Consider the following 22936-nt stretch of genomic DNA (forward strand, 5'->3'; position numbering starts at 1 on the left):
CTGTGTTACACATTTTGGAATGTTCCTGTAACCCATAATTTGTTAGTAGGATAAAAGCAAGGGTGGGTATAGCTGGCTGTTTCTGGCCCCCCAAGCTGTCCCCGCCCCAAACATGCCATTTTAAAAGATGGCCACACCCACTTTTATAATTTTGCCACACCTACTTTGACATGTGACTTCCAGAAGGTTGGCTATACGTGGCCCTTGGGGGAAAGTGAAGAAAGTTAGGCTCTTCTGCTGGAGGGGCCAACATTTATTACGAAACTAAAGGGTTCTTGGTGCAGGTATTTGTGGTTTGCAAATGGGGCGTGTATCATGTTTACCCGAGTGACAATTCACTGACACAAGGCGCAGCTCTGAAAAACATTTTAAGTACACTGAAAATGCTGCCACTCAAGGAAGTTTACAATGAACTATAATGCTTCACTGAAGAATGAGAGTTCTCGATGTAGGCATGATATTTTAATATGCCAATGGGGTCATGTTTACTAATGCCCTACAGGTGCTTTATATTTATAGTTTTCCTGGGACACATTAGACAGCAAAAATGAAATTGAAACATTTAATGTTTTGTATCAACAAAGGTTTCAGTTTCAGGCTTGTTTCCAGCAATAACTGCTCTGGGTGTGCCAGGGCACATTTTCCACTTGCCAGAGTTGTGCCACACAAGGTAATTAGTCATCGCAAACACAAACAGTGATTCTGCAGTCAACTGTGTGGGCTGTGTTTGCTTCGCCTTGAAATGATAAAAAAAATCTCCTGAAATCCGTGGCCTTAATGGTAAGCAGTCTTGCATTTATTTGCTCATTTTGCAAGCCTCACGAAGGTTTTTTGGTCTCTGCACCACCTAAATGGCAAATGTTGCTTCTTCCACAGTGTGTGTGTGATTGAGAGGTAAGAAGAACAAGAGTGGTGCAGTGCTGGAAATTCTACTGATCATTATTTCTGGCTCTGCCCACCATTGGCTGCATGTACCCTGGCTAGCTTTCGCCGTGGTTCAGCAGGTTTAACCACTCTTACCTTGTGTGCTAGAATGTACTCTTTATATTAACTGAAAGTTTAAATTCTCAGGATACTGAGTTCCTGTGCCCGTCACCAAATTCTGGTACAAGCCACTTTGGAGGCTGTGTGACAGGCTGAGTGTCATGGATGTAAAAAAACCCTCTAAACATACAATAAACACATCTGTTTGGTGCTTGTGGGGTAGTTGCCAACAGTTAGGCAATATGCCTCTGCAAGGCTTCCAAGTGCAGTCTAAGATGCTGCAAGCAAGTTATGATCTGCATTCGTTACCAAGAATTCCTTAACCTGGTGCAACAGGAGCAGCAGAAAAGCAACAACACAAAGAGTGCAGCTGGCAATGGGGCATTGGGATTTGGGGTGATGGACTCTTGGGTTGTCCTTGAAAGCCCTGTTTTATGTTTCAGGGAAACACACAGAACGACTCATGGATCTTTGCCCTGGCCATTCTGCTCAGCAGCACCCTGGTGTACAACAGCATGGGCACCATTGACCAAAATGCCCTGGAGAACCTGCAGTATCCTTTTGGGGCATCAGAAATCCCAGCTGGGCTTGCACGCTTGGCCTGGGGGATCTAGGAGGAGGCAGTTGTAGGTTGTCCCTCTAGGGGTTTCACTCCATGGGAGACAGATCTCTTGATGCAGAAGCAGGTGGAATGAACTCTCCTGGTCTGAGACTCCATGATGCTTAGAGTGGTCTGCATGATACTGAGGAACTACAGGGTGGTGCAGGAGGAAACAGAGGGGATGTAGCTGATAGAAGAGGAAGGCAGTCCCCCAGGATTGGAAGGTGGGTGAGGAGCTCATTGGGACACATTGTGAGGCGCGAGGATCAGTGATCACAGCCGCAACCTGGGAACCTCCAGAGACATGTTTTCATTGCTGTCAACGTTTACCTTTTTAAAAGGGAAATTCCCTTATTCCGAATGGGATTCCTCGCAAGAAAAGCTATACATGTTTTACGGATATGGGCGGGGGGCAGGCAGGAACTCCAGAAGGCATAAAATCAGGAATAGGCCTTAAGGTGTAAAACCGAGAGGTGTCAGCCCCTTGCCACAGAACGCTGTCCAAACTACAGTTGTGATATGTGGTCTGTCTGTAGTGTAAATCTCTGCTCAAAAGCCCTATCATTATTGCCAGCTAGCCCACAACTGCAGGTTCAAACAGGTTCATCGTTTGGCTGAATTCAGGTCTAACGCCCCAAACCAGCCCTGGAATTATTTTCCTTAGCGCTCCCCAGTTATGTCACTGAGCTGACAAAAAAGATTAGAGCAAAAGCTGTAGGTGTCTTCGTTGGGTTTCACTCCATGGGAGACAGATCTCTTGATGCAGAAGCAAGTGGAATGAACTCTCCTGGTCTTTCTCGGAACAAATAGAACCATAGAATTGTAGAACTGTAGAGTTGGAAGGGACCCTGAGGATTATTTAAGCCCACCCTGCAATGCAGGAATATATATAGCTGTCACATACAGCGTTCGAACCTGCAACCTTGGAGTTATCAGCACTAGGCACTAACCAACTGAGCTGCTCAGGAACTGGGTGAAGGGCAAAGAAACAGAGAGAGACATAGCTGATGGGCAGGATAGGCAAACCCCAAGGATCAGGTGCTGGGTGAGGAGATCATTGAGACACAGTGTGAGAGTTGGGAACCCCTGGGGGCATGTCTTACTGACAGATAGGTGGAAGGAGTAGGGGAGCTAGGAATCCTAGAAGGGGTGGAGTCAGGAATTGACCTAAAGGTGTATAATAAGAGCTGTCAGCAGGGCGTAAGGTCACGATGTTAAACTAAGTCCCTTGTCACAAAGCTCTCCCCAAATCACAACTGCAAGAGGTGGTCAGTCTGTAGCGTAGAAAATCTCGCTGCACCTGCTCGGAGGTCATCTCATTCTCCAGCCACTACTAGCCAGTGCATGATTTGGCTGAAGTTCATATTGCAAATCCCCAGACCAGCCCTGGAATTGTTTTCCTTAGCACTCCCCAGCTATGTCACTGAGCTGACAAAAAAGATTAAAGCAAAAGCTTCCCCCGGGAAAGATACAGAGGAGGAGAACTCTGCCGAATTTATCCGTTTCTTCCCAGACTTCATCTGGACAGTGCGGGATTTCACACTACAGCTGAAGATAGATGGACAGCCCATCACTGAGGACGGGTACCTGGAGAATGCCTTGAGACTGCAGAAAGGTACAATAACTGCAAAAAGATAAGGCAGCGTCTGAGATGGGCAGGGAAAGCTGGGGCTTGTTAACAGCCTAGAGGACACTGTTAATTTGGAGGCATACAACTGATGTAAAGAATAAGGGCCTAAAATTCAAGTGGGTGCATATGACCAGTCATGTACCCATTGGGGGCCAAATGGGTTTAACAAGTGTCCCCATGCTACTTGCCTGATGGAGCACACATATGGGTACATCACAACAATACATCAAAACTGCATACTGCCAAGTGTACCATGTTTCTTGTGCATTTGGACTGGGACTCCTGAAACCCCTCTGACATAGATGCCTTGCCCAATAATCTCACATATACATGTGTGAGCTGTATGTACATGCTCAAAAGCGTCATTTATACCATCACATTTGCAGTGCTGAGACAGAGAGCAATATCCTATCTCAGCTTACAGTAATTCCTGGGTCCTCAGATGTTGAGTCAGCATGGAAACTTGAATGTGTACAGGTAACAAAATAAGTTTTCTCCACTGGGGAGATCATAGAATCATAGAATCATAGAGTTGGAAGAGACCACAAGGGCCATCGAGTCCAACCCACTGCCAAGCAGGAAACACCATCAGAGCACTCCTGACAGATGGTTGTCAAGCCTCTGCTTAAAGACCTCCAAAGAAGGAGACTCCACCACACTCCTTGGCAGCAAATTCCACTGTCGAACAGCTCTTACTGTCAGGAAGTTCTTCCTAATGTTTAGGTGGAATCTTCTTTCTTGTAGTTTGGATCCATTGCTCCGTGTCCGCTTCTCTGGAGCAGCAGAAAACAACCTTTCTCCCTCCTCTATGTGACATCCTTTTATATATTTGAACATGGCTATCATATCACCCCTTAACCTCCTCTTCTCCAGGCTAAACATGCCCAGCTCCCTTAGCCGTTCCTCATAAGGCATCGTTTCCAGGCCTTTGACCATTTTGGTTGCCCTCCTCTGGACACGTTCCAGTTTGTCAATGTCCTTCTTGAACTGAGGTGCCCAGAACTGGACACAGTACTCCAGGTGAGGTCTGACCAGAGCAGAATACAGTGGCACTATTACTTCCCTTGATCTAGATGCTATACTCCTATTGATGCAGCCCAGAACTGCATTGGCTCTTTTAGCTGCCGCGTCACACTGTTGGCTCATGTCAAGTTTGTGGTCAACCAAGACTCCTAGATCCTTTTCACATGTACTGCTCTCAAGCCAGGTGTCACCCATCTTGTATTTGTGCCTCTCATTTTTTTTTGCCCAAGTGCAATACTTTACATTACTCCCTGTTAAAATTCATCTTGTTTGTTTTGGCCCAGTTCTCTAATCTGTCAAGGTCGCTTTGAAGTGTGAAGTGTGAATGGCATGTTTTCTGTTTAATTTGACAATATTACCAAATTGTCTTGTGTACTCACACTTCTTCTCCCCCAGGTAATAGTGAGCAAATCCAGAAGTTCAACATGCCCAAGTCATGTATCCGCAATTTCTTTCCATCACGGAAATGTTTCACGTTTGACCGCCCAGCTAGCAGGAAAAAGTTGTCGCGGCTGGAGGAACTGGAAAAAGATGATTTGGAGGAAGATTTCTTGGAGCCGGTGGGCCGTTTCTGCCAGTACGTCTGGGAGACATCGCGACCCAAGACAGTCCCGGGAGGCCAAGTTGTGACAGGGAGAAGTAAGGAACGCTTTTGCAAGTTTGTAGGTTGGGACAGGTGGCAGTTGGAAACCATTTCAATAGGAGTCATTTCACACTCTTCCGTTGTCTCTCAAGACAGGTGGATGCCAACCAATAAAAACCAATAATTGGCCATTGTACAGAACACCTCAGAGCTCTCCAGGTGTTGAAAGTACACCTAACACACCTTAGTGCTGGTCAGTGACTTCTGTTGCACTTTGGACTTGAGACATAGATACTTTTGCCTGGTGTAGTTCTGATGGTACTACAGTCGTACCTTGGTTTTCGAATGCCTTGTGACTCGAAAATTTTGGCTCCTAAACCCCGCAAACCCAGAAATGAGTGTTCCGGTTTGCGAATCTTTTTTGTAAGCCAAACATCCAACGCAGCTTTCACGGCTTCTGATTGAGTGCAGGAAGCTCCTGCAGCCAATTGGAAGCTGCACCTTGGTTTTCAAACATTTTCAGAAGTCAAATGGACTTCCGGAATGGATTCCGTTTGAGAACCAAGGTATGGTTGTAATAACAAGTCTCAAACTGGGAACTTCATTGGTGGAGCATTTTCCCCTCTGTCAGCAGAGCAGCTTTTCCCTTCTTTAAAGTACAAGTTTTTTTGAACCTGGCCATTTCATAATTTCCAAGGATCAGCTGTGCCCTGCATTTAAAAGGGGAAATGTCCAGGACAACAAGTGCCCCTACTTTAATGGGAAGACAGGTAAGTGCAAATCCACATTTTGCTCCGGTGTGGCCAAGACCTCAGTTGCATGTAAACAACTCACCTGATTGCTGAGTTGTGGGAGACAGCAAGGGAGGAAGGCAAACAAGAGTAACTGGGAGGATGTATGTGTTGGATTTCTGTCAAGATCCCTCCCTGCTTTTTCAGCCAAGTGCTATTTACATGTATTCAAGTTATTTCCTGCAGCCACAAGGGACAGAATCTTTCTTTGTAAATAGAAAATGGGTGGCTACTATGCCTTTTTTATTACGTGCAAGATAACTGTTTTCTGCTCTCGCTTGGTGAATCTGCAGCTACAGCAGAATACTTGATGCAGACAAACAACTCAAGGGTCTTTGGGGCCTGAAATTACTCTTTCATTGCAAGGAGGTTAGTTCTGTGGCTTCACTGATCCTTCCCTCTTCAGTGCTTGAGAAGTTATTGAAGATCTACGTTGATGCTATCAACAGTGGGGATGTGCCGTGCTTGGAGAACGCAGTGCTGGCCCTGTCTGAGATTGAGAACGCAGCTGCTGTGCACGAGGCCGTTTCCTGTTACGAAGCGCTGATGGGGAAGCGGTTGGCGTTGCCCACAGACACGGTGGATGAGCTGCTGGCTGTGCATGCCGAGTGCGAAAAGGAAGCCAACACTGTCTTCATGGCCCGTGCCTTTGGCATCACGCAGGTTAAAAAATTCCAGGAGGATCTTGAGGTATATGTAGTTTCATTTGTGCCTTGTCAATTGTCTCTGCCAGTGTGGCTGGAAACCAAACTTAGGGTCATTTTTTAAAAGTTCCTTCCCTGCTCCTCAGCCTGTTTCACAGGCCCGAAAAAAGGCCTCAAGAATGCTGAAATATAGACAATTGTAGGTCCTCTGCCCCCACAGACGCATCCCATCTGCATCATACATTTGAAGCAGTTTCATATCACTTTAAACAGTCGTGGCTTCTCCCTAAGAATTCTGGGCGCTGTAGTTTTTTCAACCACTCTGGAAACTGTAGCTCTCTGATGGGGAATAGGGATCTCCTAACCAGGGCTGGCCGAGACATTTTGGCACTCAAGGCAAACCACAAAATGGCGCCCCCACTTCCTGAAGATCTACATCAGGAACAAGGCGGGTGGGGAGAATAAAGATCTACATCAGGCTCTGCAGCCCTGTGGATTTTGCCATCTGAGGTGGTCGCCTCACAGGCTGGCCGGCCAGCCCTCTCGTAACAATTCTCCAAACCAACTGCAGCTCCCCAAGTTCATGGGAGCCCTACAGTACTTTAAATGTGCAGTGCAAATGGGGTCATGGAATCAGAAACGTTCTCGGTGGTCAGAGAGGAAACCCACAAGGCAGAGAATGCAATTAAAAACTGAACTTTGGAGAAGGGCTGGAGCACCGGAATAGAGCACCTGCTTTGCATGCAGAAGGTCCCAGGTTCATTCCCCCCCCCCATCTCCAGGCATTTGTGATATGAAAAAAGATCACACTTAGTAAAGCTTATTTAGACAAAGTCCTGTTGCATAGCTATAGACGTCATGGCTAGCAGGGCCTTCCATAGCTTACTTATTTATTGGGTTTATATGCCGCCTTTTCTTCCAAGGTGGTTTAAAACACCAAAACAAATAAAGGTAAAGGTAAAGGACCCCTGACAGTTAAGTCCAGTCGCAGACGACTCTGGGGTTGTGGCACTCATCTCGCTTTACAGGCCGAGGGAGCCGGAGTTTGTCTGAGGACAGTTTTTCCGGGTCCTGTGGCCAGCATTACTAAGCCGCTTCTGGCGCAATGGAACACCGAAACCAGAGCAGCAACGGAAACACTTGTTTACCTTCCTGCCAGAGTGGTACCTATTTATCTACCAGAGCTGTCTTAAGCATACCTGGCGCCGTGGTGCAAAGATCCCTCCGGTGCCCCACCCCCCGTTTCCCAGAGTTGTTGACCTTTTCCCAAGCCTTTGAAGTGAAAGCTCTCCTCCCACTGAGTCTTGGGAAGGAAACTGCACGCCCACCAGCCATATGGTTGACAGGGCGCAGCTGGCAGGCGTGCAGGAGGGAAAGGGGAGGCCTCTGGCAAAGCCACGCAGCTCCCCCACTCGCTGGGGTGCCCCTGAGAGGCCGGCGCCCTGGCACAATGCGCCAGTAAGCCCAGTGGAAAGGACGGCTCTGTTATCTACTTGCACTTTTGGGCGTCCTTTCGAACTGCTAGGTTGGCAGGAGCTGGGACCGAGCAACGGGAGCTCACCTTGTCACGGGAATTCGAACCGCCGACCTTCTGATCGGCAAGTCCAAGAGGCTCAGTGGTTTAGACCACAGCACCACCCCCATTATATTAAAAGAAGACTGACAAGAGTCCTCTCATGCCAACTGGGATCTGATGGTATGTGCACTTCATGGCTTGGGCTCCTTCACTTCTGCCTGAAACTTAACATGGTTTTCTCAGAGTCTCTTTGTCAAAAATGGAGACCGTTGTATGTTGTCCCCAGGCAGCGACAGACATTGAAATGCAGGCCAAGTTGACCTCAAGTCATTTACTTACATAGCCTAGAGAATGCTGCATTAAGCTAGCAGCAAGCGGCACATTTCCCAAGTGAAATCGAATATATGTGCATCTCCCAATAGACAGGTGGTTGAAAATGGCAAGGGGGCCTGGCTCTGAACTCAAGGAAAGATGTGGTTGGACAAATAATAAAACTGACGTCCAGCACAAGCAGTTCCAGTTTGCCTGAAATCTGTGCTGTTGATTGTATGTGGGCCTTGGTATGCCTTTCCCATTGCAGCAGGGTACAGAACGGGGCAAGTTCCCCCTCGTTGTTAACACACCATCTTTCCGCTGGTTTTGTTTTCACTTTGTTCTGGCAGCTTCAGCTGAAGCAGAAAAAGGAAGAATTATGCGAGAGAAACAAACAGGTGTCCTTTGACCGCTGCAACCATGTGCTGGTGGAGCTTTACCGGAAGCTGGAAGATGGAGTCCACATAGGAATTTATTCTGCTCCTGGTGGCTACCAGCGTTATCAGGAGAACTGGAACAAAGTGGTGGAGGAATACCGTTCGGTACCCTGTAAAGGAATTCAGGTAAGTTCACTACTTGGAAGTACCTGCGCCAACCTTTCTTCAGCATCCAAAGATTCAGCATTCTGGTGCTGATGGAGGGTAGAACCAGACTGTAGACCAGAGGTGAGGAGCCTCAGGCCAAGGGGGCCAATTGTGACCATCCAGGCTTCTCATTCTGGTCCTCTGGACTCTCCCCAGGCTACAGCTCCTTAGCCATACCCTCTATGCCCAGGTCACAGCCCACACTAGCCTTGCTAGAGGGTTTCTGCCTTGCTGGAATGTGCCCCTGAACTTTCATTATGTGTCTTGCTTACCTGTATGGAGGACAGAAGGGTGTGTGTGTTTGTGCGTAAAACTAGCGTATTGAACAAACTAGCATGTTACACATGTTGCTCCTCCCACCTTTACCTATGGCTCCACCTGCCACTAGCAAGCACCTCTCAGAAGTTTCCTAGTAGGGAAGGGGGTATCAGTCGGGGGGGGGGGAGGATTGCCACCCTTACTGTAGATGTAAACTGCAATCCAATGCACATTTACTTAGGAGCAAGCCCCACTGAACTGATTCAGAGTAGGTATCCCAAGGATTGCACTGTAAAATCAGTTTAAGAGGCATTCTTTCTCTGCAAGCTATGTGATCGGGATTATAGATCACTAACATCTATTTCTCAGCATCTCACCCCAGCTACTATTATTCAGTTATTTGCTACATTAATACACCAAGTTTTTTGTTGTTGTTGTCTTTAATCCCTGCATGTAATCTGCTTTGACTTTCCCCCCACCTTTGCATTCAATTAATAACCTTTGCTTCCAATCCTTTATCAGGCAGACTGTGCTCTTGAAGAATTCCTGAAATCCAAGGAGACTGTGGCAAAATCTCTCCTTCAAATGGACCGCGCCTTGACTGCCCAAGAGAAGGAACTTGAAGGTGCAGAACTGGAGGAGGGGACTTTGCACATCATAAATTATATGTTATTGTTCTGGCCTGCTCTGGTAGGGCTCTGAGCTCCTAGCAAAGCACGTTATAGCTTTATGATATTGTAACAGGTGTGGTGTTGTCACATTGGGCAGGATAAAACCCCAAAAGCACTGGGTGAAAGGGCAATGTCTGTGATCTTACAGGGTGCTTGTCTTGTTGTGTAGCCAGAGGCTCTTCTGGCTTGGGGTAGGAGGAGTGATCAAGGGATACCCTGAGAGAGAGTATTTTAATTCTGAAGTGTCCCTGGGAAAGGCGTATATTTTGGTCTGGAAGGACCTGATACAGTGGTACCTTGGTTTTCAAACTTAATCCATTCCGGAAGTCCGTTCCAAAACCAAGGTGCACTTTCTCATAGAAAGTAATGCAAAATGGATTAATCCGTTCCAGACTTTTAAAAACAACCCCTAAAACAGCAATTTAATATGAATTTTACTATCTAACGAGACCATTGATCCATAAATTGAAAGCAATAATCAATGTACTGTGCCATAAAATAAATCAGACAGTATTGTAGATGATAAAAATTAAAATAATTTTTTTCTCTTACCTGCACTAATCATAGTCATTGTTTGGATGGGGGGCTTTTATCCATTTCCGCAGTCTGTCTGTCTGTCTGTCTATCTATCTATATCTATCTATCTATCTATCTATCTATCTATCTATCTATCTATCTATCTGTCTATCTATCTATCAGTAGCTGAACTGGGTTCCATACAGCCACAAAACAAATAAACCGAAAAAGCCTCAAAAACAAAAACGCAAAATAAATAGCAAAAACAAAAGCTCCAAGGTACCTTGGTTCTTGAACTTAATCTGTTCTGGAAGTCCGTTTAACTTCCAAAATGTTCGAAAACCAAGGCGTGGCTTCTGATTGGCGCAGGCTCCCCGGAAACAATAACCGACAGCCGCATCAGACATTCGACTTCTGAAAAACATTTGAAAACCGGAACACTTACTTCTGGGTTTTCGGCGTTTGGGGACCAAAGCATTTGAGAAGCAAGGCATTTGAGAACCAAGGTACCACTGTAGAGGAAATGGAGATCCTTCCTCCAGATTGCCCTCTAAGTTTTAAAGAGTATTAAATATAAGACATGTAAAATCTTGGGTACATAAGAGATGCCTAAAAGATAACAATGAAGGCAGCCTAATGAATATGTCCACGGAATGTCTTCTAAAGTCTGGATGCCACCACAAAGCAGGCCCTGTCCCCACCTCAGCTTGGAAGTTGGAGACACTCAAAGAGTGAAGACTGTAAAACCAGCCAAGTTCATAGGGTAGCAGGGGGTGGTCCTCCAGATTATGCTCTTTCAATGCTTTCCTGTCTGCCAGCAGTTCAGGTTGTCTCTTTTTCTTTGCTGGCCCCCAGCCCAGCGCACTCAGGCCGAAGCAGCCCAGCTGCAGCAGAAGCTGTTGGACCAAAAGCAGGCGCAGTTGCAGCAAATGTTGGAGGATGAGAAGCGAAGCCACGATGCACAGCTCCAGCTGCTGAGGGAGAAGATGGAGAAAGAGAAGAAGTTGATGGAAGAGGAAACAGACAGGATGATAGAGCAGAAACTCAAGGTAAATAGAGCTGAGCCAGATGCAGACGCTCTCCCACTGCAGTATGTAATCTTTAGGTCAGGGGTGGGGAGTTTGTGGTTGGATCCAGCACTCATCAGTACAAGCCAGAATGGCCAGTGCTCAGGGGCCAACAAGGTCTGGAAGGTCATATTTTCCCAGTTCCTGTTTTGGGTAAAGCCTCAGCGCCTAGGACTTGCCGATTGAAAGGTCGGCGGTTCGAATCCCTGCGGCGGGGTGCGCTCCCGCTGCTCGGTCTCAGCGCCTGCCAACCTAGCAGTTCGAAAGCACCTCCGGGTGCAAGTAGATAAATAGGGACCGCTTACCAGCGGGAAGGTAAACGGCGTTTCCGTGTGTGGCTCTGGCTCGCCAGATGCAGCTTTGTCACGCTGGCCACGTGACCCGGAAGTGTCTCCGGACAGCGCTGGCCCCTGGCCTCTTAAGTGAGATGGGCGCACAACCCCAGAGTCTGTCAAGACTGGCCCGTACGGGCAGGGGTACCTTTACCTTTACCTTTATTAAGATGGTGCTTGGAAGCGGAACCCTTCCCTCCACTTAGGGCCAAATCTAGTCATCCCTACCCTTCTCAGTGGCTCCCCACCAGTCATTTATATACCCTAAGATATCCTCACCCTCTCAGTGCAGGCCACATGTAAAAAGGTAAAGCTTGGATCCAACTCATGCAGTGCTTCTTCACAAATCCCTGTATAATAATAATAATAATAATAATAATAATAATAATAATAATAATTTTTATTAATAGCCCGACCTCCCCAGGCAAGACCGGGCTCAGGGCGGCTAACACCAGGTATAAAAACAATTGATTAAAATACAACTTAAAAACAAGATTAAAATACAACATTAAAATTCAGCCTCATTTCAGTAGAAACTCAAATAAAAAACTTTTTGGAGATGAAAATGTCAAACCTTCACCAAGGCCAACTATCCAGACTGGTCCTACGTGGGCCAGAAAAAAGCCAGGGAAGTCCCCAAATAGGAGTTCCACCACAGAGGGAGAAAGGAAAAAGGAAAGAGAGGGAGGAGATCAAGATGATTCTAAGCCAAAGGCCAGGTGGAACAACTCTGTCTTACAGGCGCTACGGAAAGAAATCAGATCCTGCAGGGCCCTAGTCTCATGAGACAGAGCATTCCACCAGGCCGGAGCCAGTGTTGAAAAGGCCCTGGCTCTGGTTGAGGCTAATCTGACTTCCTTAGGGCCTGGGACCTCTATGGTGTTGCTATTTTGGGACCTTAAGGTCCTCCGCAGGGCATACCAGGAGAGGCGGCATACCGGGAGTATGCTTATTGTTATTAAGTTGATTTAAGTAGCTGTGAAAGGGTGGGGAGGTTTAAAAGTCCACCCGACAGCTCCCAGAGTCTTTTACTGATAAAAGTTGGCAGATATTTTCATAGGTTGAGCCTTTTTATCGGGGTAATTTGGTCATTAGAGCTCCTACTCATGCAGCAGAGACTCAGTTGAGACTTGACCCGGCGCCATCTTTATTATTATTATTATTATTATTATTATTATTATTATTATTATTGAAAACCAATTCTAACTTGGAGACAGTCTATTTTCAGGTTGTGTACACACAACATCTTATTCTAGAATTGATGGAGACTGAGTCCTTGTTTTTTCTACATAGTCCACAAACAATCTGCACATTTTTATCCCTGATAAGTGCTTCTTGAGAAACCGCTGCAATTCCAAAAATCAAAGCTCATTGCAGATTGATTATGTGTTACCCCCCCCCCCCCCAGTGTGTCCACCCAAAAACAGACGTAAATGGTCCCAGCCATGGGGCTTGTGTTGGTGTGGGTATCCATAGCTGGCAGTGACATTGTGGGTGAGCGTGTTTCAAGATCGCAGTCAGTACTTTTGTCCTTCGTTCTGCTGGAGCATGTGAAGGGAGGAAGAGGCATATCAAGTAGCTACACTGACCCTTGTGCATGGTAGGATCTAGAATCAATCTGGATTGAAAGCAGCATGTTGAGGATGAGCATAAACAATTCTAGATTGAGCAAAACTACATTTTTTGTGCTATTAACAGCTGGGTGTGTACGCAGTCTCAAAGGGTGCCTCTCATTTGGCAGCATGCTGGGAAAATGTACATTTTCATATCCAGCTAGTGTAGTGGACATTCTGCTCCAGTCTTGGTCTTATTCTATCCTGTGTCTGTAATTTTCTGCCCTCACTCTTCGATTCTTAGTTGAACGAGTCTCTGTGTGCTCCTTACCTTTCCCAGGAACACAAGTTGCTGCTGAAAGAAGGATTTCAGAGAATGGCAAGGAAGATGGAGCATGAAATCCAACATCTCAAGGAAGAAAAGAAAAGCTGGGAACGGGTGTCGTCTCTAGTAGAAAATTTGATCCCAGTTGTGTCATCTTTGGTGATGCACAGTGTGCATCTTGCAACAGTTTCTCAAACTGGTAGCACGCCAAAGAAATAGTTCCAGCATGGGGGGGGGGGGGTTTAATGCAGATTGCAAGGTTGCATTTGAATGTATTATCAGATGCATCTGCACAAATCAGGAAGCATGAGAGCTGTATCTATACACCTTTAAAGCACATTCTTTTTTTTAAAAAAAATATATTTATTAAAGTTTTACAAAGAAAAAACAACACATAATAATAACAGAGATAAAGAAAGACAAACACGATCAAAATTACACAAAAAACAAAGTAAAAGGGTACAGAAAAATAAAATTACAAAAATAAAAATAAAAACTCCATCTTTTAAATCCATACTTAATTAACCTTCTTTCCTGACTTCCTCACGCCTCCCTTTTTTGTGTTCCTCTTTACCCAATCAGATACAGCAAATCCTTGCCCTCTTTCAAATCTCATTTCTAATTATTAAAATCATTCTATTATGTCTCCGATCTTTCCTCTTTATACTTTAAATACCTTTAGCATATTGTTTACTTTTGACATAATATAACTTTAGTCTTTCACCCTTTTTCTATAACATTTTTGCATATTTTTTTCAAACTGTATCACTAATGCCATAATATTATCATATCCAACATCATTTTAGCATTCATAAATTTTGCAGTGTTTCTGCAGATAGTCTTTGAACTTCTTCCAGTCCTCTTCCACCGATTCTTCTCCCAGGTCTCGGATTCTGCCAGTCATTTCTGCCATCTCCATATAGTCTATTACTTTCATCTGCCATTCTTCCAAGGTGGGTAAAGCACATTCAAACCATGTTCTTTCCCTCAAAGAATTCTGGGCACTGTAGTCACAGAGTTAAAAATTCCCAACAATTCTAAACAAACTACAGTCCCCAGAATTCTTTGAGGGGGTAAATGTGCTTCCAGTGTGCTTTAAAAGTATAGTGTGTGTGCAGTGTTAGTCTTTTGCCCACTGACATTTACTTAGGATAAAGTTTATGCAGGGAAATGTATTCTGGGTATCCTAAGAGAAAGCCAGCTATTAGCTTGTGTGTGTGTTTTTGGAACGTGGTTGTGAATGCCAAAATGTGAAGTAATGTTACATTTTTAACATATTAAGTCTGAGCTTCACTATACACAACCTGGAACCCATACTCTGGAGTTCCTTTGTGCAGAACTAAAAATAGGATAGGCTATTTCTAGAAAGAAAACAAGCTGGCCTTGCATTGCCCTCTAGCGGGCAGAGACCAGATGGTGATTGTCTACATAAGGTGTGTCTACTTAAATATCAAGGATCACACCTAAAGCCAAAATTGTGTATAGTCAAAAAACAATGGCTTCAATGGCGGGTGGGATTGCCAAAGTCATTTCCCTCCAAACCCCACCCCCTTAAAAAATAAAAATCCACACACATAAAGCTGAATGCACACAAGTGTGCATAAGTAGTGGTCTTGCTGTATTTGACTCAAGCAGCCTTCAACCAACCCGATCCCATCCTGATGTTGTGGGACTACAACTTCCATCATCCATTACTATTGGCTATACCAGCTGGTGGGAGTTGTGGTTCGCGACATCTGGACGGCACCATCTCTGGGATGGTTGGTTTAGGAGCATGATTACCACCTTGACCTAGTGCATTGTTGTTAAATTTGATACCTTCTTTCTCCCTTCCTCATATTCTGCAGCCAGGCACAACTTAAATTGATTCCCTTCTAGAATCTGTTGTGTGCAAGAAATCAGCTCTGAAATATATGCAGTAGCAGAACATGCTCAGAGCTAATTTCCCTCTGTGCCGCGTAACAACACCCTGCTGCATGTATCCAGGGTTCAGTCTTTGCCCCTGTGGTGGGTGGATGTGCTGGAATTGCAGCCTGCAGTGCTGATGAGCTGGGTTTGTCCGCACGAGAGTAAAATGTGAATTTGCACCGGCCTTTCTCTCCAATAAGGGACATGGGTGCACTGTGGGTTAAACCACAGAGCCTAGTACCTGCCTATCAGAAGGTCATTGGTTAGAATCCCCAGCTCTGTTATCTGTCTCAGTTCATTTTTCTCCTGTTCTGTCATATATTTTTTTACCAATAACTTAGTTTTATTTTTATTCAGTTTGAAACCTGCGACTTGGCCAAATTGGTTAATCTTATCCAACACCCTTGGTATACTTTCCAAAGGGTTTTCTACTATTATTACCAGGTCGTCTGCAACACAAAACACATTCCATGTGAGTAGAATTCATTCCTCAAGAGCATTTGGAATCTTGAAACTAGCACAGAGTATGGTATCTTGCTTGTTAGCAGGAACAAACTGTTACCTATCTTACCTGTTTTGAATCATCTGCTTGGACTGAGAATTTGCTTCTGTACCTGGTTCTTGCTTTTTAAAGCCATCAATGGCTTTAGGGGCTCTGATTATCTTTACAAATGCCACCTCCCATGTGAGCCTCCCCAGCATTTAATATATTTTGATGGGGCCTGGGTTGCTTCAGATTCTACCTTATGGGGAGACTAGATTGGCCACTACCAAGAACAGGGCCTTCTCTGTTGTAGCACCAATGCTCTGGAACTTCATTCCATGACAGTATCACCACTGCCTCCCTGTTGGCCGACTAGATAAAAACGTATTGATTGCAGTTGGTCTTTGAAAACTGCCATATCCCATGTTTTATGGCTATTTTGTGATGTTGTTTCTGCTTGGTTTGAATGAAGAATGGTCGTATTTTGAATCTGTAAACAACTGTGGTGTATTTTGTGAACAGGCATATTTAAATAACCTTAAATAAATAACAGTGCAATTGTACTAGTCTGTGAATTGCCCTGTTGTGTTCAATGGAACTTACTCCCTGGTAAATTTGTATAGGTCTGGATTGCATCAAACTGGGTGCTCATACCCTAAACATGATGACGGCAGTACATCATTTTAGTACTGATGGGGAGAGTTTAAACAATCATAACTACATGGGTGTCTTTAATAGCTACAGATTTTTGTTTAAACATATATCCTTCTGGAATATTTGGGTGTTTCCTTCTGGCTTTAAAAATATTTACACCTTTCACTCCTTCTCCTTCTTTGGCCAATGTTTTAAATACAGTATTTAGTATTTGTCATATTCCGTATCTGTCACTAGGTGTTGCTGCCGTGCACCTTGCACAGCTAATAGCAGTGCAGCAGCACTTTGTGACAAAATGGGAAGATACATCTTTTGGAAAAGGAAATCCATTGTTCTTGAATTCCCTGTGTTCCTGGTTCCAAGGGATGAGGCAAACTGGAACAACAGGCCTTGTTCACTGAGAACTTATTGAGTGCAGTGAGTTAGCAAATGGGAAAGCATTTATGGCTATGTCACATTCCGTTTATTTCAATGTGCCTTGCAAACTCCCCAGCGGGGTGCTCCTGTGATTTTTAATGAGCACAAGAAAAGCTCGCAACATTAATATAAAATTAAGAACTAAGAAATGGGGAATTGGTGAGAGATGAGATTGCTTTGCTTACAAAAATAAATAAATATCTACCCCTTCCAATTTTGGCAGCGGGATTATCCTGTTTCTTCTAATGGGTCTCCTGTTTCCAAGAAGGGCAGTTAGCAATCTGTGCAGACCAGAGAACATTGACAATCTCCTAACAAGCTTGCTTGACGTACTGATGCATTTCCTTTCCCCGATGTCCTATACTTCCCCCTCTGATGTGCCATATTTCATTCTGGGAAATGGCCAGAATGGATGAGGTTCCAATTTAGATGTGCACCTGATTTTAGTGAATAGCCATCGGGGACAGATTGAATTTGCTCATGAAGGAGGAGGGTGCTCCATCGCTACCCAGGCCTCCAAGTCTGTGGCAAGTGCTAAGAACCAGATTTCTGTGCACTGCAAAGTGGGAAAGTACGAACTCGCTGGCCATTTAATGTAACCCTAAGGACAACAATGGGGTTGATGATGGAGGGGAGGTAACAGAAGCAGCAGCAACAATGGCAGGCAGGGAAAGACCATGGGCAAGAGAAGAAGCAATGAGGTAGAGAGGTAAAGGGAAGGAAGCTGGCAGTCATATCTGGGGAAGGGAAAAGGCTGGATGGAGTTGGGCAAGGGAGCAGCAGTGAGTGAGGAGAGCTGGGGCGAACAATAATAATAAATTTAATAATAATTTTTTATTTGTATCTTGGTCAAGGCCACACACACACACACACACACACACACACACACACACACACACAGTGCTGGTTGGGGAACGTGTTGTTGTTTAGTCATTTAGTCATGTCCGACTCTTCGTGACCCCCTGGACCAGAGCACGCCAGGCACTCCTGTCTTCCACTGCCTCCCGCAGTTTGGTCAGACTCATGTTTGTAGCTTCGAGAACACTGTCCAACCATCTTGTCCTCTGTCGTCCCCTTCTCCTTGTGCCCTCCATCTTTCCCAACATCAGGGTCTTTTCCAGGGAGTCTTCTCCTCTCATGAGGTGGCCAAAGTATTGGAGCCTCAGCTTCACGATCTGTCCTTCCAGTGAGCACTCAGTGCTAATTTCCTTAAGAATGGATGTGTTTGATCTTCTTGCAGTCCATAGGACTCTCAAGAGTCTCCTCCAGCACCATAATTCAAAAGCATCGATTCTTCGGCGATCAGCCTTCTTCATGGTCCAGCTCTCACTTCCATACATCACTAGTTGGGGAACGTAAACATACATAAATATGTGTGTGTCTGTGTGAATGAGCATGTGAAAAGCTAAGAGCCATCTGTGAGGACGGGAGACTACACTCTACATTTCCCATAGGACAGATTTGAAGTGTGGATGCCTGGATTTGTGGGTATTCTGAATTCTAAAAGAGATATCTCAGTCAATAGAGCGTGAGCCTCTTAATCTCAGGGTTGTGGGTTTGAGCCCCACATTGGGCAAAAGGATTCCTGCATTGCAGGGGGCTGGACTCGATGACCCTTGTGGTCTCTTCCAACTCTACCATGCTGTGATGCTATGAGAAGCTCTGATAATTCCCATCTGTAATACATTTGTACTGGGACGCAGGTGGCGCTGTGGGTTAAAGCCTCAGCGCCTAGGGCTTGCCGATCAAAAGGTCGGCGGTTCGAATCCCTGCGGCGGGGTGCGCTCCCGCTGCTCGGTCCCAGCGCCTGCCAACCTAGCAGTTCGAAAGCACCTCCGGGTGCAAGTAGATAAATAGGGACCGCTTACCAGCGGGAAGGTAAACGGCGTTTCCGTGTGCGGCTCTGGCTCGCCAGAGCAGCGATGTCACGCTGGCCACGTGACCCGGAAGTGTCTCCGGACAGCGCTGGCCCCTGGCCTCTTAAGTGAGATGGGCGCACAACCCCAGAGTCTGTCAAGACTGGCCCGTACAGGCAGGGGTACCTCTACCTTTACTTTAATACATTTGTGCGTGTGTGTGGTTTGTATTGCCACTGCTTCCACACATCCCATTTCATTTAAGCTCTCGCATTGATTGCCTTACCTCAGAGACGTGCTTCCCTAATCCACGAGCATTAAATGATCCACATAAAAAGCCATATTGTGCCTGGGCTGATCTGATCTGTTTGCTAGCAGAACACTCAGCAAACAGAGACAGGTTCAGATTATCGATAGCAGGGCAGAGCTGGGACTGCCACGTAAGGGAAGGATGTGTCATAAGACACACAGAGAATGATGTCTGAACGTGGATCCTTGATGTTCCATGTAGATCAAAGAGAAGAAACTGTCCCATGCCTGGTTCCTGGTGGGAACCATTCTGCTGAAGGAGGACCTTCCTCTGCAGGGACAACAGAATTACTGTGCTGTCCGGTGAAAGGCAGTTTACAATAACAACCTTCATGGACATGTATTTTGGTTTTGTGGTTCTTGAGGGGGTCCTGGCAGTGGCCATTATCTCCATCAACCTGCTGGTTTGTGCCACTGTTTACCTGCACAAGGAGCTGAGATGCATCACCAACTACCTGATTGTGTGCCTGGCAGTGGCCGACCTTGGTGTGGGAGCCCTGGCCATCCCCTTCTCAATGGTACTCAGCATGGAGTACGTCCTCTGTTTCTACACGTGCCTCTTCCTCACTTGCTTCCCACTGGTCACCACCCAGTTCTCCATCCTCCTCCTGCTGGTCATTGCCATCAACGCCCACCTGAAGATCAAGCTGCCCAACAGGTAAGCCAAAGGCTCTTTCTTCAGCATCCAGCCTGTGAAACTGAGTGAGTGCATGTGAGCCAACAAGATCTATGCACATGACCAACTTCTTAGGGGTTCTGCAAATGCTGGAGCATCATTTATCCTAGTGGTTCTCAACCCTTTTTCTTCCATGGACCATTTGAAAATTGCTGATGGTTCTGGTGGACCACTCAAATGATTTTTCTGCCAGTTGTAGCAATGGCAATGTATTGTCCTCGATGCTATCTGCTTTGTAATTGCATTTTTATTGCTTCTTTTATTTCTCATTTTGTATTTTACTGTGTTACCGTTTGCATTGCATAGAATTCCGCTTGTAACAATAAAACTCAAGAAATATAAGAAGCAGTAAAAATACAGTTCAAAATCTATATGAATATATAATTATTTCATTTCATAAAATTTATACACGACTTGACTGTAAAAAGAAAACACTCAAAGCAGTTTACAAAAAGATAAAAACAGTAAAATCAAGAAAGAATTACAGCTGTACTTTAAAATGACAAAAGTTAAAATACTAAAACAGGTTAAAGTTACCCTGACTTTCTAAGCATCTGGGTAAAGGTAAAGTTAAAGGGACCCCTGACCATTAGGTCCAGTCGTGGCCGACTCTGGGGTTGCGGCACTCATCTTACTTTACTGGCCAAGGGAGCCGGCGTACAACTTCCGGGTCATGTAGCCAGCATGACTAAGTCGCTTCTGGTGAACCAGAGCAGCGCACGGAAACGCCGTTTACCTTCCCGCCGGAGCGGTACCTATTTATCTACTTGCACTTGGACGTGCTTTTGAACTGCTAGGTTGGCAGGAGCAGGGACCGCACAACAGGAGTTCACCCTGTCGCGGGGATTCAAACCACCGACCTTCTGATCAGCAAGTCCTAGGCTCTGTGGTTTAACCCACAGCACCACCCGCGTCCCCCAGCATCTGGGTAGCCTTGTCTAAAGAATGTTTTTAGATGATGTGATTAGAGTAGCAATGGAAGAGCTACTAATGGAGGCAACATTTGTTTGTTGACCATAGACAAATGACACCTGACTCCATAGTCACATGACACTCACAAGGGTTATTTTCTGGACAGCTACACCATGCACGTGAAGAAGGGAGGGATGGTGATCATTGTGATCTTCTGCTGGCTGCTGTCTCTGCTGATAGGTCTCTCACCAATGATGGGCTGGAACCGCTTCCAGCACTATGTGGAGACCAGCAACAAGACGCTGCCTTTCAGCTTCCCTTCCGAGAGGACAGCCTTCGTCATCATCGCCCGCGACCTGCCTTATGGAGGCTTCCTCTCCAAGGTCTATCCACGCCAAGAGAACCTCAGCTACTCTGAGATCCACAGTGGACACCTGGGCCTCTGTTCCTTCACCTCCATTTTCAGCCCTGAGTACGTGGTCTATTTTAACTTCCTGATCTGCACCCTGCTGCCCTTGGCCGCCATGTTGGGCATCTATGCTGACCTCTTCCGGGTAGTCCGCGGCCACTTCCAGTCGCAGGCTCCTTGGCCAGGCAAGAAAAGGGAGTTGCAGATGGCCCGCACCCTCTTCCTCTTGGTGGGCGTCTTTTGCATTTGCTGGATCCCGCTGCATGTCATTTACTGTGTCCAGCTATTGTGCCCCGACTGCCAGCGCTATGAGTCACTGAACCGCCTGGCTGTGTTGCTCTCTCACCTGAATTCCTTGGCCAACCCACTAGTTTATGCCCTGAGGAAGAAAGACTTTGGGCTAGCCCTCCGATCTGTATTCCTCCACCGTGTTCTGCACTGGCCCAGGCTGAAGGCCTGCTTTTGTCCCAACCACAAAGTCCATCCCCAGGCCTGAAGGAAGACAGAGAGCCACTCCTTCTAATAGCAAACTAAGGTGGTGAGTGCCAACAACAACAAAGCCAAAAACAGGTCCACTGAGGGCAGGTTCATGTTACCCTTTGCAAAGGTATTCCCACCTTGGCTAGAGACAAATTGGGAATGGCTTCAAGGACTTACAGCATGCCTGGATAGCTAAGTCAGTTAGAGTGTGGCGCTGATAATGCCAAGGTTGCAGGTTTGATCCCCGTCTGGGACAGACAAGTACAGACAAGTACCTATTCCTACATTACAGAAAGTGGTGGTGGGGGATGAGTGTTCAGACCCCTGGGCTCTCACTTGTGGAGTGCCTCAGGGTTCTGTCCTCTCCCCCATGCTTTTCAACATCTACATGCAGCCGCTGGGAGGGATCATCAGGAGGTTTGGGCTGGGTGTTCATCAGTATGCAGATGATACCCAGCTCTACCTCTCTTTTAAATCAGAACCAGTGAAGGCGGTGAAGGTCCTGTGTGAGTGCCTGGAGGCGGTTGGAGGATGGATGGCGGCTAACAGATTGAGGTTGAATCCTGACAAGACAGAAGTACTGTTTTTGGGGGACAGGAGGCGGGCAGGTGTGGAGGATTCCCTGGTCCTGAATGGGGTAACTGTGCCCCTGAAGGACCAGGTGCGCAGCCTGGGAGTCATTTTGGACTCACAGCTGTCCATGGAGGCACAGGTCAAATCTGTATCCAGGGCAGCTGTTTACCAGCTCCATCTGGTACGTAGGCTGAGACCCTATCTGCCTGCAGACTGTCTCGCCGGAGTGGTACATGCTCTGGTTATCTCCCGCTTGGACTACTGCAATGCGCTCTACGTGGGGCTACCTTTGAAGGTGACCCGGAAACTACAACTAATCCAGAATGCGGCAGCTAGACTGGTGACTGGGAGCGGCCGCCGAGACCATATAACACCAGTCTTGAAAGACCTACATTGGCTCCCAGTACGTTTCCGAGCACAAAGTGTTGGTGCTGACCTTTAAAGCCCTAAATGGCCTCGGTCCAGTATATCTGAAGGAGCGTCTCCTCCCCCATCGGTCTGCCCGGACACTGAGGTCCAGCTCCGAGGGCCTTCTGGCGGTTCCCTCACTGCGAGAGGCCAAGTTGCAGGGAACCAGGCAGAGGGCCTTCTCGGTGGTGGCGCCCGCCCTGTGGAATGCCCTCCCATCGGATGTCAAGGCGATGGACAACTACCTGACATTCAGAAAACATCTGAAGGCAGCCCTGTTCAGGGAAGTTTTTAATATGTGATATTTTAGTGTATTTTTCATCTCTGTTGGAAGCCGCCCAGAGTGGCTGGGGAGGCCCAGCCAGATGGGCGGGGTACAAATAATAAATTATTATTATTATTATTATTATTATTATTATTATTATTATAGATGATTCACAGGGTCCCTTCCAACTCTACA

At 46.2% G+C, this 22936-nt stretch overlaps 2 protein-coding genes across 4 annotated transcripts in view; both read left to right on the forward strand.

Moving 5' to 3' along the window:
• LOC307221170 (guanylate-binding protein 1-like) overlaps positions 1-13726 on the forward strand; it is a 63810-nt gene extending 50084 nt beyond the window's left edge. For all 3 annotated transcript variants that reach the window (XM_079985508.1, XM_079985507.1, XM_079985506.1), the window contains exons 4-11: positions 1428-1537; positions 3001-3200; positions 4635-4877; positions 6019-6302; positions 8435-8647; positions 9449-9551; positions 10969-11162; positions 13406-13726. In XM_079985508.1, the coding sequence (XP_079841634.1) occupies positions 1428-1537; positions 3001-3200; positions 4635-4877; positions 6019-6302; positions 8435-8647; positions 9449-9551; positions 10969-11162; positions 13406-13609 (1551 nt within the window). In that variant the 3' untranslated portion in view covers positions 13610-13726. The remainder of the gene's footprint in view (positions 1-1427; positions 1538-3000; positions 3201-4634; positions 4878-6018; positions 6303-8434; positions 8648-9448; positions 9552-10968; positions 11163-13405) is intronic.
• Positions 13727-18912: 5186 nt separating this feature from the next.
• Positions 18913-21781, forward strand: LOC307222653 (adenosine receptor A1-like). The gene is made up of 2 exons (XM_079988075.1): positions 18913-19676; positions 20773-21781. The coding sequence occupies exons 1-2, from the start codon at positions 19351-19353 to the stop codon at positions 21509-21511; spliced, it is 1065 nt and encodes a 354-aa protein (XP_079844201.1). The 5' UTR covers positions 18913-19350; the 3' UTR covers positions 21512-21781.
• The last annotated feature ends 1155 nt before the right edge of the window (positions 21782-22936 follow it).

This window comes from Podarcis cretensis (genome assembly GCF_951804945.1).
Source record: "Podarcis cretensis genome assembly, chromosome: 8".
Lineage (NCBI taxonomy): Eukaryota > Metazoa > Chordata > Lepidosauria > Squamata > Lacertidae > Podarcis > Podarcis cretensis.